This window comes from Corvus moneduloides, chromosome 8 (genome assembly GCF_009650955.1).
Source record: "Corvus moneduloides isolate bCorMon1 chromosome 8, bCorMon1.pri, whole genome shotgun sequence".
Lineage (NCBI taxonomy): Eukaryota > Metazoa > Chordata > Aves > Passeriformes > Corvidae > Corvus > Corvus moneduloides.
In genome coordinates this window covers 18,031,803-18,046,134 of record NC_045483.1, presented here as the reverse complement: position 1 = coordinate 18,046,134, position 14,332 = coordinate 18,031,803, and the positions used below count along the sequence as shown (strand labels likewise).

Below are 14,332 nucleotides of genomic sequence, written 5' to 3'. Positions count from 1 at the left end.
ATCCTCACAGATCAGGTCGCAGATCCTCACAGATCATGTCTCAGATCCTCACAGCAGGGAAATGCAGCTGCAGTGACTGGCTCTGTTAGGTACTAAAATGAAAACCTGAGCAGATCTCAGCAGGATGCTCACAAAGGGCTGCCAGAATATTTCTGACCACAGTGGTCAAAGACTGAAGAGCCCTTTGTGGGGTTTGGAAAGAGCCCAGCAGTGCTGGTAAGGAACAAGAGAGACGCAATAATTGGATGCCAAGACAGGGAGGATTCCTGAAATATCTATGCAAGAGTCTTCCACTGATATGCAGTCTTTTGATTTGCCCAAGTAAGGTAGTGAAATGGAATCAAACCTGCTGGTGGAACAATGCAAATGGAATGAGTACATTTCACATTAGAGTAGAAAACTCAGACGACCACTATGAAATTTAGGAATTTCATCTTTTACTCTGGCAGGTTAGACTGAAGCCAAAAAGGATCTTTGCATCTTGATGTCACTCACCAGAGGTGTTTTGGAGAGGCTCTCAAAAAGCAAAATTTAACCTACAAATTAAACATCAAATGCAAACTTACCTGGTCTGAGTCCTATGCTATCAGAACCTGGCCAAACCCTGGCTAAGGACACAAGTTTATTGAACTTTTTAATGAAGAGAACTCCACAATTATGTTACAGTTATACTAAAACAAGTAATTTGCTTGCAATTGCAGAGATAATGACATGCTGACCACACCTACCAATTAGAAAGTTGTAATAAAGAATAATAAAATACTTTTTCCTTGGGCTGCAGAATCAACCCCTACACAGTCTGTGACACTAATATGATTTACTCCTATTTGCTGATGGAGAATTCTAGTAATAAAATTTAATGTGGAGGAACAAGGTGCATTTAACCAAAGCTGTAAACATATCTAATTCTATTTAAAGCTATAGGGTGCAGTACATTAACGTTTAACAATCTGATATTAAATTGGTGTGAAGCTAATAGAGGTGTATTTGTTAAGATTTCAGCACAAAGCCATGTTTTACCAATGACAACAGCAGGAGTAACCAAAATAGTGTGACTCAGCAGACTCCAACTGCTGCTTAATAAGGTACTAAGAGTCTTCATGGGAACTCCTGTCATAACAGAATTGTGGGCCACCTTCAGGTCTGCTGCTTTTCTCCTGATGCCAGAGAGAGTTAGGCCAGGCATTAATTTGGCCTCGCAGTTCCTGTTAGAAGGAGCTAAATCCATTTATTCTGCATTTCTCACACTGAAGCCTATTATACTCAGTGAAGTTTTCTTCTCTGTAGTCTTTCAGTGGGTTGCTTTGATACTTACAGATGTGCAGTTAATTGCAGGATGATGTTTTCTTTTGTCTGCTGCCATATGAAGTCAGTTCCAAACATTTGAAAAGCCTGGAATTTTCTGCAGAATGAAGAATTCAATTCCAAATACTGGGACTTTCTAAATGCTATGTAAGAGATAAATGCATATCTTTCAATCTAGGAAGCAATATCCTTCTCTAGGAAGCAATAAATCCTGCAGAGAGTGAGACAAAAAATCTTACAAAAAAAGGTAATTTATTCAGTTCAATTAACTATTATTTTGGGCAATTAGATATCAAACATACACAAGAATATATAGGATATTAATACATAAAGAATGGTATTCATTAACATGCTGGGCATAAATATACAGTAGAGGATTCTTCGGAACAATGGGCACAATGGCCAGTTGTATGCAAAAGGAATGTTTGTCACCAAACTTGAAAGTTTTCACATCTAAGTGGTCAAATAATTAATGTGTTAGGATTTTATCTTTAATTCCAAAGTAACAACTAATCATGTCTATATTTTTCTAAGGCTTCTTGAACAGCTGTCTGCATAACAGGTGTCCTCTCTGAATAATCAGTTAAACTGGCTGTTCCAAAATTGATCCCTGAATGTTGAATCACTCCTTAGCACCAGTTTGGTTTTGGTCAATGAGTTGATTGCTGTTGTCACTGAAAGTCCAACACCTGATCAGAGAACAAGGAAGAAGTACCATGCCCTTTTGGTGAGTGATTAACTCCTGGGATAATGCAAAGGTGAAACAAACTGACAGCTCACAAATGCAAACATTAAAAATGCAAATAATTCCTAGCATTATAAACCGATAAAAGCTGACCTTAGTTTGGCAACAACTGTTCTGATGAAGAAATAGAATTAAAATTAGTACTGCACATAATGGTCAACCTGATAAGCTTTTCTTAAATTCTTTTTATAGAATAAATTTTTATCTAATGTGGAAGCAGGTGACTGCATTTTATATTTACAGATCCTGGCTAGACAGTAACAGATTATGTGTGCTGCCTAATCTCTACCACTGTTCAAAAAAGTTGAAAAGCAGTTTATACAGACTCACTTATTCTGGTGAAACCCTCCAAAAGGCAGTGATGTGCTCTGTCCCCTGGTTGCATGTCCCCATCCTTGAATTGTCCCCCCTGCCCTCCTCTCCTGCACTCCCGTGCAGGAACAGGAACAAGGGCATGAGTGCTCCTGTGATGATTCCCAGCTGTGCTCTGAACCCTCATGAGAAGTTGTTCTATCACTAAAAGGCTGTGACCTGTAAAGGAAGAACCAACTTGGACCATCTTAGGTGTGACTCCAGAACTCAAGGCCTGCAAGTGCTACTCCAAAATCCACATTAAATACTGGTGAATGAGCAGCCTGTCATGGGGCTCCCTCACAGACCTGGAGAAGACCTGGCACACACCAAGTATCAGATCTCCATGACCCAATGGTGACCTAAAGAGCCCATGCTTTTCCATCTCCATGGACTGCACAGTTACTCAAGGGCTAAAGCTTCCCAAGAGCTGAAAGATGTTGGGTATCAAACTCTCCCTGAGCTTTGGGGAAATTTAGACATTGAAGATACATGAGCTTGAAAACAGCAGTCCAGCTATTCTTCATGACTGAAATGCCCAGGATGGCACAGAATAGCTCATTTTCCATCAATGTGTGTCAAAGGAAAAGGGAGAATGCCTTCTCAGTTATCAAGAGGTAAAGAAAGAGGAATGTTATTTTGTATCCTCACATTAGGCTCATTTCCCTATCTCCTAAGCCCGGGTCTTTCCAAAGAAATAACTCCAAAGTCAGCAGGGCATTACAGAGTCTGTTCCATACGGAAGGAGAAGCTGTGTAATTTTTTCCTCTAGATCAGCAGCTCAGCAGTGCAGGCTACAGGAGGAAACTTTCGCAGGTTTGGAAACACCAAACTAAACCAAGACCAAAAGCAGTGTCCTGGTTCTCTCAGTTTTTCCTATTCCTAATCAGAATTTTAAAAAATCAGATCCTGGGAGATGTTTCCAAGCTATGAATATTCTTCCTTAAATCATTGGGGTTTATCTATAAATGTTTCTTTCAGATTATTTTGAAATATTTTATTTCAAACACCTTACTAAAAGTAATAAAAGTTTTTTAAAGACAGTGTCATTTAGAAAGGGAATTTGAAAACATAGAACACAAACGTTTTTAACTATTTCTGGAGAAGAGGAAAAAAAGCAGAAAAAGTTACTTTAGCTTTTCCTTTGCTGTAGAAAAAAGTCTCAGCTTTACTGGGTTAATATCTTTCTGGTGGGACAAAATGCATTAAAGTGGCCATTTTCCTGGTCAGTGGTCTTTTCCTTCAGGAGCAGGTTGCTGGGCATGGATCCTACAACCAGCCCTCCTAAGGCTTGCTAAGATATTGATGTTTGCAGCTGGACTCACCACATTAACATTAAAGAAGGAATAATGTCTAGTGTTAAAAATGCCCCAGGTGGAACTTCAGTCCATTTCCAACAGGGGTATAGAACACTACAAAGGGTATCTCTGGGACGTCACTTGCTGACCAGCTGCTTTTTCTATGATTACTTTCAACTACATTGTGTTTAAAAGTTTCATAGAAAAAAGAAGTGCATGAATGGAAATAAAAAAATAAGGACATTTGTATGATTTCTATAAATAAACAGCACAGCAAGATTTAAATAGAACACAGACAAAGGACATTTATACAGGCATGAACTGTTACAGCTTGTTCTCCTCAAAGAGTATCTGTGCATAGACCGTCATGCTGGGAATGCCTTTGGCTTCCTGAATCGGCTTCATCAGTTCAAGTTCAGCATATGTTAAATTCTCCTCTGTGATTTTTGGCTGAAAGACAGAACCAACAAATTAGTTATAATGTCATTACCACTGAATGTAGATATTTTATAAAATTGGCTATAGCTCTTCTCCCCCCCATTGTAATTCTACTACGTGTTTAATCCGTTTACTCTGCATTAGGGTTAGTTCTTAGAAGATGAAATAAAAATAGTATTAAAAATAGGAAACAGGAATAAGTAGGATTTTCGGGTTTGCTTCTAATTTCACAAACACTGAACATTTTGACAATTCAAATATTGGAGACTTGAAAGATGTGTGTTAGCAAACTGTTCAGCCTCCTTAATAGTAAATTTCCCAATTTTATTTATTGCAGATTTCACAATTTGAAAGATATATGCCAGATTTGCTTTCCAGCTGTAAACCTTGGACCAGTTACATCTCTAATCACAGCCACTCACAGAGCCTCTCATTATATTTCTTAACAGAACCAAAAAATGTTAAAAATACACAGAAGGCAGAAAAAACTGGATAGAATTACTGCCATTCCACTGGAATTTCACCACTTTTGCCAAGCTATAGATGAGTTCAGAGTTTAGAAAAAAGGCAATACCACCAAAACTGTCTGCTGTATTACAGTGATTGAGTTTGACTTACAACTATAAAATGTAGCTAAGGGAGATGGTCAATAAAATTTACTGAAGAAATTTTTTTGTGGGTGGCAGAAGCTGCCTTCTGCTATTGGGGACTTCATCCAGACTCAGGTGGCTTAGAGGAGGAAAATCTTGTCTTGTGCTCCTGTGTGTGTTTTGCTCACAGTTGGGAGTGGGTTGTTCATGTCTAATTCACCCAGAAAATGTACCAACAAACAAGAGTTACTGTGGAATTGTATGTGAGACCCTCAGTATTTGAAATGGATTTCAGTTAATCTGTAGAAGACTGAGGTCTGTACTCCCTGAAGAAGGGTGAAGCTCTGTGGTCATATGCAAGTGAAGAACTGGATAATTTGTTCTTTATCTTCTTGAGTACTTGTTCTACCTGAGTAACTGGTGTCCTCAAGTTGAAGTGCAGAGGACAATTAAAAAACCCAAAACGTTTCAGCCATGTGAATTTCTGCAGTCACAAGAAGCAGCCGTGAAAAGGTTGCATCTCTCAGACTACGAAAAGCTTTGGCAGTTGTAAACTTAAAACTGGCTCAAAGTTCATAAACCAAGATTTTCCACACAGTACTTAAATGTTAGGAAGAAATTGTATATAGTTGCCAAGGCCAAAGTTTCACATTTTATTTATTGCTTATTTATTTCTGATTTAACACAAATGATTCCTGTTTCCTTGAAATGTGTTTGAATAATTATTGTATTGTCTTCTGCCTAAAAAGATAAGCATCTAATACCCTCTGAAATCAGTCCCTGTGCTCCCCTGCTTCCTGTTCTTTGCACTGCTCTGGAATCCTCTCATGACAGTTGCTCACACTCAGCATTTCATTTCAGGTTGTTTCCATCAGGGTGAAAAAGTTTACACTTTTCCAACATTAATTTGATCCTATTTCTTCTCTGCAGATCAAATCGTCAAATACTTTGTGCAGCTGCTGCTGCAAGTGGTGTCACTGAAGTCAATTGATCTGTGCAATGTGAGTCCAAGCCCTTTGCATGGTATTGCCTGCAGGACTGGCACCTTTGCATTTCACTGTTCACGCAGTCTTCCCTCCCTCCCCACTTCCATCCGTAGTCCTATTTGATCTCGACTTCTGGTCCTCATTCACTATCAAATGCTCTGCTGTTGACAACACAGAAAATGTCGTGCTTTCATTGAATTCTCTGGCGTAATGACAAAAGGAATTACTGTGGATCCAGACAGATCTTGACTGTAACAGAAATAAAATCACACACATATTTTCTTTGTTAATGTATTAGGATTGAACTGAACCACAATGTTTAGAAAGACATCTCTCCATCCTGGCCCTGACTTAAAGACTTAGAAAAAACTCTTGGTCAACTGCTGTGATGCATTTTTATATTGCCCTTTTCTTTCTGTCCTGAAAGTATTAGAATTAGTATCACTTTCTAGGCACTTCAGTTGTTTTTTGCTTTTATGTTAAGTTAAAGATTCCTTTTGAGATTTCAAAACTCTATGTGCCTGTCTATTCAGTTATGTAGTACAGAAGCTAAACACAGGAGTTACATGGAGGGTGGACACCACAATAACACCAACAAATGCTATATATTTTATTCTCAGAGTAAGATAGTATATTGAGCCTCTGTTTGAAGGTATGGGGAATTTTGCTGACAGCTTCAGTGTCATATCAGACCTTCAATGCATAATGATACACTGCATGTGAAAAGCCTCCTAAAAATGAATCTGATAAAACTTTTCAAGAAAAGATATTGGTCACTGCCACAGTAAAGCACTACATTTCCTAAGTCTGATGCAGAACATCTGTTGAGGCAGAAATATTTTCATTGTTCTGTAGGAATCAGTTGTTCAGGGCAAGCTAAATCTGTATATGTTTTCCCCTTTATTGTTTAATCATATTTCATGTTATGTTTCCATTTAGAAAATGCCACATGTCCTAAAATAACCACCCCAACGCCCAGCTCATGTAAATTTTAGAAGTAAGATTTATGAAATCATATTGTCCAGGTGTTTTATTATATTATCTCAAAATTGCATTGTTTTCCAGTGTAGATTATCTCTTTAGTCTTACCTTATTCTATTATGTTTGGATATGAAAAATAACACTAGATTCCCCAAAACAAGTCATTGGGCAGTAGTGGCTGATGTGTTGCTTTCATACATTTTTATGATGTTCCTATAGTAAACATAATTTAATAAAGCCAAAACACACTAAATAAATAATTGCATCTAGAAAAGCAATAAAACCAAATAAAATTAGTACTTTCATAAGTGGAAAAGGTACTTCAATTACTGCTACAAGCAACAGCACACCATAAAATGTGTAGAATAATTTCCCTTATGCATATTTCTAGTATGTAATAATTTGATTGAAAATATGAGGAAACACACAGGAGGTTCAAAATTGTGAAAGGTATACAGTTTTCAGCAAAGGATGTGTAATAATAGTGCATGGGAGCCAACACTACTTCAAGTTACCTGTGGTAGCCAGGTTTTTATTCCATACACTCTTCTGCACTTCATTTATCAACCACGTTTAATTTAATTTTGTTGGTTTGTTTGTCCAAAACCAACTTTTTTTGAACAGACAGGAAAAAAAAACCAACCTAATTCTTACGATTTCATCTCTCATTAGGATTGGATATTGTTTTGGCAGTGTTAACCTGGACCCATGCCACCACTTCCTTTCTGGAACAATGGTGTGACTTTAATAACTGATGTTGTAGGTGGGACAGAGGGTAGGACAGAAGAAGAAGAGACAACAATTGACTGGCCATTCACCCCTCTCTTTCTGTCCTGGTGCTTCATCTAGGAGGTCATTGGGATTTCTAGGGCTACAACATCCTTTTCTAAAAAATTTCATCATTGTTCTAAAATAATATTGAAATTATTTCTTCAAGTAGGATCTATTCCAGTGTGGCATTCCTAGATACAGCATTTATCTTGTATGTCTGTTTTCTCATCTTGGGAACATATACTTTGCCAAAATATAAATTAGGAAGAGTTATGATTTTCCAGTGTATCTTCTGGCAAATGCAAAATGATTCCTCTTCCAGATTTCTTCCAGTTTAATTTTAGTTTATTCCAGTCACAGAGCTTCCCATGGGCAACTATTCAAAAGAGTTCACTTATAGGAACGTTTCTCTTATTAAACAATCTGCAAGGTCTATCATGTGAATATGTAAAAGAAACTAAAGTACGTGTATATATAGTTTTGTTTTTATTGGGTTTGTCTAGTATATAAATGTGTTAGAAATTAAATAGAAGTGTTGGGTTTCAATCAAAATTATTCTGAATTTTATGTCATAATTACCAGGAATGTCAATTTTTCTCTTACTAGGCTTAGCTAATTTGTTTCTTGGCAGCCTCAAGAATGTTTACTCTGAGCACTGTCAGATGGGAAAGTTCTTGAAGTTTTAACTAAGACTACTCTTATCCAAATTTGTAATTAGGTATGAAGAAAACAAGCAAATAATAACCTCATAAATTCAACTTCTCTGCAAAAACAACTGATGCCAACTTGCACATAGAGATTGCTGCAGTCTCACTGTTCCATGACCACACGTGTTATGAAGATGACAAACTGAATGTGAATTTTTAGTTTACTATCAAAAATAAGCAGAAAAGGCCTGACTTCGCAGTTCATTTCAGTCTTAAATATTTTGGAGACTATTGCTGCAGACATTCGCCTTTGAATTCAGTGCCTATATAATCACATGTGATGTAGTTTTTGTTTGAGATATGATACAGAAAGAATTTTACACAAGGGAAAATAAACTCCTATAGATGAAATTAAATTTTCAGCACTGAGTTTTCTGGATTCAACAAGCATATATCCCAAATTGTGCACATGGTGGTGGGGTTGGAACTAGATGATCCTTAAGGTCCCTTCTAAAGCCATTCTATGATTCTATGAAATTCCTGTCAGAGCTTCACAGTATTTTTAGTAACTCCGGTTTCCTGCAGTAACACTTGAAAATGGAACTCCACCCTCACTGCCATGGTCTGCACTCATGGATGAGTGGATTAGGTCAGCAAGGATAAAACCCTGCCAATTCTGCAGATGTTTGCTGGTGTGATTGCCAGTGCATGGCAAATTGCCACCTGTGGCCCAGCCATGCCATGCTGTTGGGTGGACATGTGGTGCCCAGGAATGCTGCAGGAAGTGCAAATGGGAAAGGTAAAGAGTCAAGAGGTGCTGCTAAAGTTTGTTTGACCCAGTCTCTAGGAATTGCACTTCTGGCCAGGTTACTCCACAGCACCAAGAAAGCAGCCTTGCCCCAGTGCCATGAAGGAGTTGTTCCCAGCAAGCACATTCTGGAACTACCATTTATTTTCTCTCCCTTTCTCTTGCAAAAGCCAAACTTGACTCTTTGGCCTTTTTCCTTTAACGTTTGAGAAACATCCTGTTTTGTAGTCATAGTCAGTAAAAAGCTCCAAAGAAAAGCTCAGATACTGTCCAGATGGCACAGCTCAGGAGCATCCAGTGTCACTGCCTGAGCACACTCCATCAGAAACTGTCTAGACAGGACTCCCCAGGCCAACTGGTTGGGCTGTGTTACCACAGGAAGAGATTGTTGGCTGTCTCTGTATCCATGTCCAGAAGGGTGGAAACTGCATGCTGAGTGCAGCTTAAGGGAAAGGGGGTAGCCCATCATCTCCTCAGCATATCTCCTTTTCAAAGCATCTGGTTTTTGAAGCCATGGAGGGGATGGGATGCGATGGGATGTGGCTGCCAGCTTGGCCATCACTGGAGAGTCAGTGATGGAGGTGAAAGTGAGGATGTGCTGAAGCAAAGATCCAGCATGATCTGGTGGATCCAAAGATCCAAGATGATTTGGTGGATGAGTTTGCAACTCACTTGTCTGGGCCACCAGGACATGGGAGAGAGCACATGCTGGCAGTGGGGTCAGGCAGGACAAAACTCACTGTAGCTTCAGAGAGAAAAGGATTAACCTTTGACAGTCCTATTTTTAAATATACACAGGAAACCCCCTCCCTTTATACTATGTGGTCTGAAATCAGTAGTGTTCCTGAGGGCCACAGATACACTTAATGGTCAAGCCCTATGAACTTCAGTGGGATGATTTCCTCATTAAGATAGTACCATAACTCAGAAGTCAGAAGGAGTTTTTTGTTCTTTTTTTAAGAGCTTCAAGTGTTTACCAATGTCAGTGACTTGATTGCAGGCAGAAAGCCAGAGATTCCCCTGGAACAGAGGAGTTTCAGAAATTACTTTTGCAGAAGTTCTGAAGCTAGATCTGCAAAATGAGCTTTCCTCTAGAAATCCATCTACTGGCCAGTAAGATGAAATATCAAGAGAGACATTCAATGCCAAAGCTAATAAATATGACATTGGAAAATATGGAGAGTAGGAATTATGACTTTTAGTGGCATTATCAGTTAAAAAGGACAGGTTTTTTCACATTAAGATATCTATTTTTTTACTTCCTATAGAATAAAATGCCTATACTCCCTGAGAACAATATCTACAACAATTTGTGAACACTCTTTCACCATTGCATCTAAATTTTGTTATTGCATCCCACAGAAGTTATGATTACAAAGTCAGGGACAAAGATGATTTAAGTCCCATTGAATGAGTTTTGGGGGAAGAGCACCCTCCCCTTTGCTAATGCTCTATTGCTTTTACAGTTGCAGTTATTCCTAGATTCTAAACCAACATTGCTGGAAATCAAGCTGATTTCTTATCATTCAAAAAAAGCCAAGGAAGTAATTAAAAGTTTTCACTTCACTGGTTACACTTCTATTACTCCAAATGTGTCATCACACAAAAATCATCTACTGTGGGTGGCACTTCTATTACTCCAAATGTGTCATCACACAAAAATCATCTACTGTGGGAATTTGTAAATACACAAGTCTCAACACAGATCCAACAAGAAATTTTACATATTTATACAAATCATTCCTTCCTGGGCATAAAGATAGCAACCTGTGATCTGAATCAGGAAGCAAGCATAACTCAGTAGTTTTGAGTACGTTGAGTTCTGAGTGTCAACCTGAATGTACAAATGATATTCATGTCCTATGGACATCTCATATCCTATGGAGACACTGAAAAAAAGAAAGGATTATTCATCTTGCAGAGAGAGGAATTATGAGGACTGAATAGAAATATTAAAGAATAACAGGGAGTCTAGGGTAAAACCATTCACCACTGCTTTGTGTATTATATGTATGGTCTTACTTGAAGTCTGTGGAGATCAATAATGCCTTAATAAATTGGGAGCTTAAATTGTCACCCATTATTACATGTGGAGGAAGCAACTCTTCTAACAGAAGGTGGCACAGCTTTTAATTTAAAGTCATCCAGTAGAAGGGAAGACCTGATTGCTCCCAGATTCAGAATTCACAAATTACTGAGCAGATGTATTCCACTTCCATTTTCTTTCTCAAGGAAAGGGCCAATGGTACCTACAGTTAAGACTACTGAGGAATCCTACTAATTGTGTGAAATACTGACTTCTAGAAATTTCCCTCAGCCTTGGATAACCATAATCCCTTCCTGGTTCTCAAGTAACTTTTACATCATCATCATCATCATCATCATCAAAAGCAGATCTCAGTAATCATGTAGCACTGAGCCACTGGTGATCCAATCCATGCTGAAATAAACAATGCTGTCTACACTGTGGGAGCTGAAGGTAGAAGGATGCTTCTCTTAAATAGCTCAGCGCTATGGTCACTGAAATCACTCTGCCCAGAAGTCACACAGGAACAACATGTACACTGTGGTGAGGAACAACAGAAGCCAGATACACTACATTCAATAAAGAGTTTATGTAAGAGGTTAGTCAGTGTAGGAACAGCAAAAGCCAGCTCTTGTGTACTGTGAGCTTTTCATGGATGTGTTTGGAGAACTAAGCCCAAGGGGATCATTTGTAATACAGGAGATATTCACCTGATTTCAAAGTGTGATGGTTATATGATGTAGCAGAGTGCAAATGTCAGTGGCAGAATCAGAGGATTCCCTATAGCCTGTCTTATCTGGGCAGGTATTCCTCCCCTTACAATTTGGTGTGAAAACGATGAAGTAAAAAAAAATTTTGTATAAGTAAAGATTTCAAGGTTTGATCTAACCTGAAGTCACATCCTTTCCATTGGTTGTAGTGAATCACACAGGAGCTCCTAAGATTGATGGTTCAAACCTTCATGAAAAGACACTAAAGCCTTTTCATTTAGATGATGTTCTATAACTGACACTCTAGGGCTATGACAGCTAGTCTCTAGGAGGCAATGAAAGGCTTACCAGAAAATTTGGTTGAGGAAGTAGAAGATTTATCTCTACCAACTCAACGGGCTAAGTACTTAAGGCTAGAGCAGAACAGCCCTTAGAGAGAAGAGTTTGTGGGCCCCCAGAATTTTCTTCTTCGTAATGACTCTCTGCGCTTCTTGCATGCTATAAAAAACATCCCTTTTTGCATTTCAGCATCTCTATTTCCTTTGATCTGCACACATTTCTCGTTGATGCTAATAGAGAATGACACTGATGGGGAATATTTTTGCAACAGGGGGAGCATAGAATCGTTATTCTGGCTAAAGCAAAAGCAATATGACTTAAGCAGAGTATTTAAAAGGCTTTACTCAACACTGCGCAATTGAACATGGTATTAGACTTTCTCTCTCTTTTTTTTTTTTTTTTAATTTTCATTGAGATTATGTCCATATTTTATCCAGGTTATTGTGTTCTTGTAAAATTATACTGCAACCCACTCTAGCACGTTAACAACAAAAGAAATTCTCTAGCTTATTATAAACATCTTTCAAGAAACCAAAAGCATATGTCCTCTGGAAATAATTTTGCTGGTATTTAGGCTATTACAAAAAAATTTCCCAAAACACTGGAATTATTTTGTAATGTTCCCTTATACTCTAGCTTGTTAGCTTAGGTTTTCTAGAATATTCTCCTGGTGCCCCAATACAGTCCCTTCCCTGAGTTGCACAGGGAAGCTGCAGAAGTAGTCCAGAAACTCAGCGATATGTGTCTGTCTTTGCAGTAGCGATTGCCTAGTAAGTGTGTGCCATCAGTGAAAAAAGACCTAGTGTAGACACCAGCTGTGCAATAATTATAGCTGGAAAGGAAGTTATTTTATCCTGCAGAGATTTGGCAGGATGATGATATTAATTTCTTTTGCCCCAAAGCACACTGAAAATTTAAAATCCGAGAAATTTTTGAGAATTAAAATGGGGAGACAAGTTTGCTGAAAATTTTTTTTTAAAGTTTCATTTAGATGTATATGATATGTCTTTTTCTCTGTATTTTCTACATTTTTTATCTTTCTTTAAACTTCTTTTACTTCAGTTAGTTTAATTTTCCTCACTGAAAAGAAGTAATTTAAAAGCAGAAAGTATGGATTTTTTTCCCCCTGAGAATACAAAAGCATAGACAACTGTGCTGTAAAAGGAGGCAAGAGGAACAGAATTGGCAAACTGCTCTGACAAGTGCCCTGCTCAGCTTCTGAATATGCCTTATAGATTTACTTCAGTTTAGTTTATTTTGTCCCTCAATGCACTTTATTGCTAGGTCCGTTTATATTTGTTGGATCACTTTTTGACTTAAAACTAACTCATGTCCATAGATTGTGTCTTTTCTGTGGGCTATGTTTCTCCAGGTGCACTCTGAAGTGAAATATGAAAGGGAAGAGAGCAACATACAGAAACTGCTGCCAAAGTCCAACAGCAAGGCATTAAAACAGAGTCTGCTGTCTGCATGCAGCGTGTGGATCCTCAGTTGTGCTAGGGGAGACAAAGCTGATTTCATTGTTTGAAAAGGCTTTACTCCTGCTCAACCTCCAAAGTGTTTGGACCTTGACTGGTGTTTTGTAGCAGGAAGGGAAGAGCCAACAGCTATTTAAGGGCTATCCTTGGAATTATTCCAGAAAGAAAAAGCATCTGGAAACAGATTTACTTCAAGTTTAGCCTGTGTCGATGTGCTTTATTGACCTGCAGGAAGAGTCTGAGTGCTTTAACTGGTGAGAGCTTTTCATAAGAGAGCTGAGACTGCCTGATTACTGATGTGCCCGGGCGCTGGGGTTTACACCGTGGGCACGGCAAAGGGTGCCTGTCAGCCCTGGTGCCAAAGGCTCTCATCTGTGTCTTTGTCTTCTTAGCAGAGCTTTGGCCACAATTACCTATGTTGACATAAGGCCTTTTTCACGGAGTTTTAAAACTCTGCCTCTTCCTCTACTGAAGCCTGACCTGTACGAGCAGAGTCTGGCCAAGGGGCAATCCCTGCAGGACCAGCAGAGGAATGATGAGCTCCATATCCAGGCAGAAAAATTGCCCAAGATATTAGCTGAACTGTTCTCAAGACACCTGGCATTATGCCCAGGTATCCAGGGTTGTAAAATGTAGAGGTTATTTACTGACAGTTGGTGGGAAGGTTCTCAATTCTAACTCTCATCTGAAAGTGAAACCATCACATGGCATTTGGGTTATTCCAGTGGCGTAATTTTAGGTACCCATCTTCACCTAATATAGAAAGTTGGTCTCTCTGTGATCTCTCTATTGCCAGAGAAGGGAGAAAGGATTCCCAAAAGGCAATTCAGAGGAGTAGTCTGAATTACTAGGAGCATCA

At 38.7% G+C, this 14,332-nt stretch overlaps 1 protein-coding gene across 2 annotated transcripts in view; it reads right to left on the bottom strand.

The window, feature by feature from the left end:
• Positions 1 to 1,538: 1,538 nt before the first annotated feature.
• VSTM4 (V-set and transmembrane domain containing 4) overlaps positions 1,539 to 14,332 on the bottom strand; it is a 32,948-nt gene continuing 20,154 nt past the window's right edge. The window contains exons 8-9 of one of the 2 annotated variants that reach the window (XR_004241493.1): positions 5,492 to 5,962; positions 4,062 to 4,149 (exon numbers count right to left, since the gene is read on the bottom strand). Coding sequence is in view for 1 of the 2 variants with exons in the window: in XM_032115872.1 (XP_031971763.1) it covers positions 4,024 to 4,149 (126 nt within the window). In the remaining variant the exon portion in view is untranslated. Of the gene's footprint in view, positions 4,150 to 5,491; positions 5,963 to 14,332 lie in introns of both variants that reach the window. The other variant, XM_032115872.1, reaches the window with a different exon arrangement.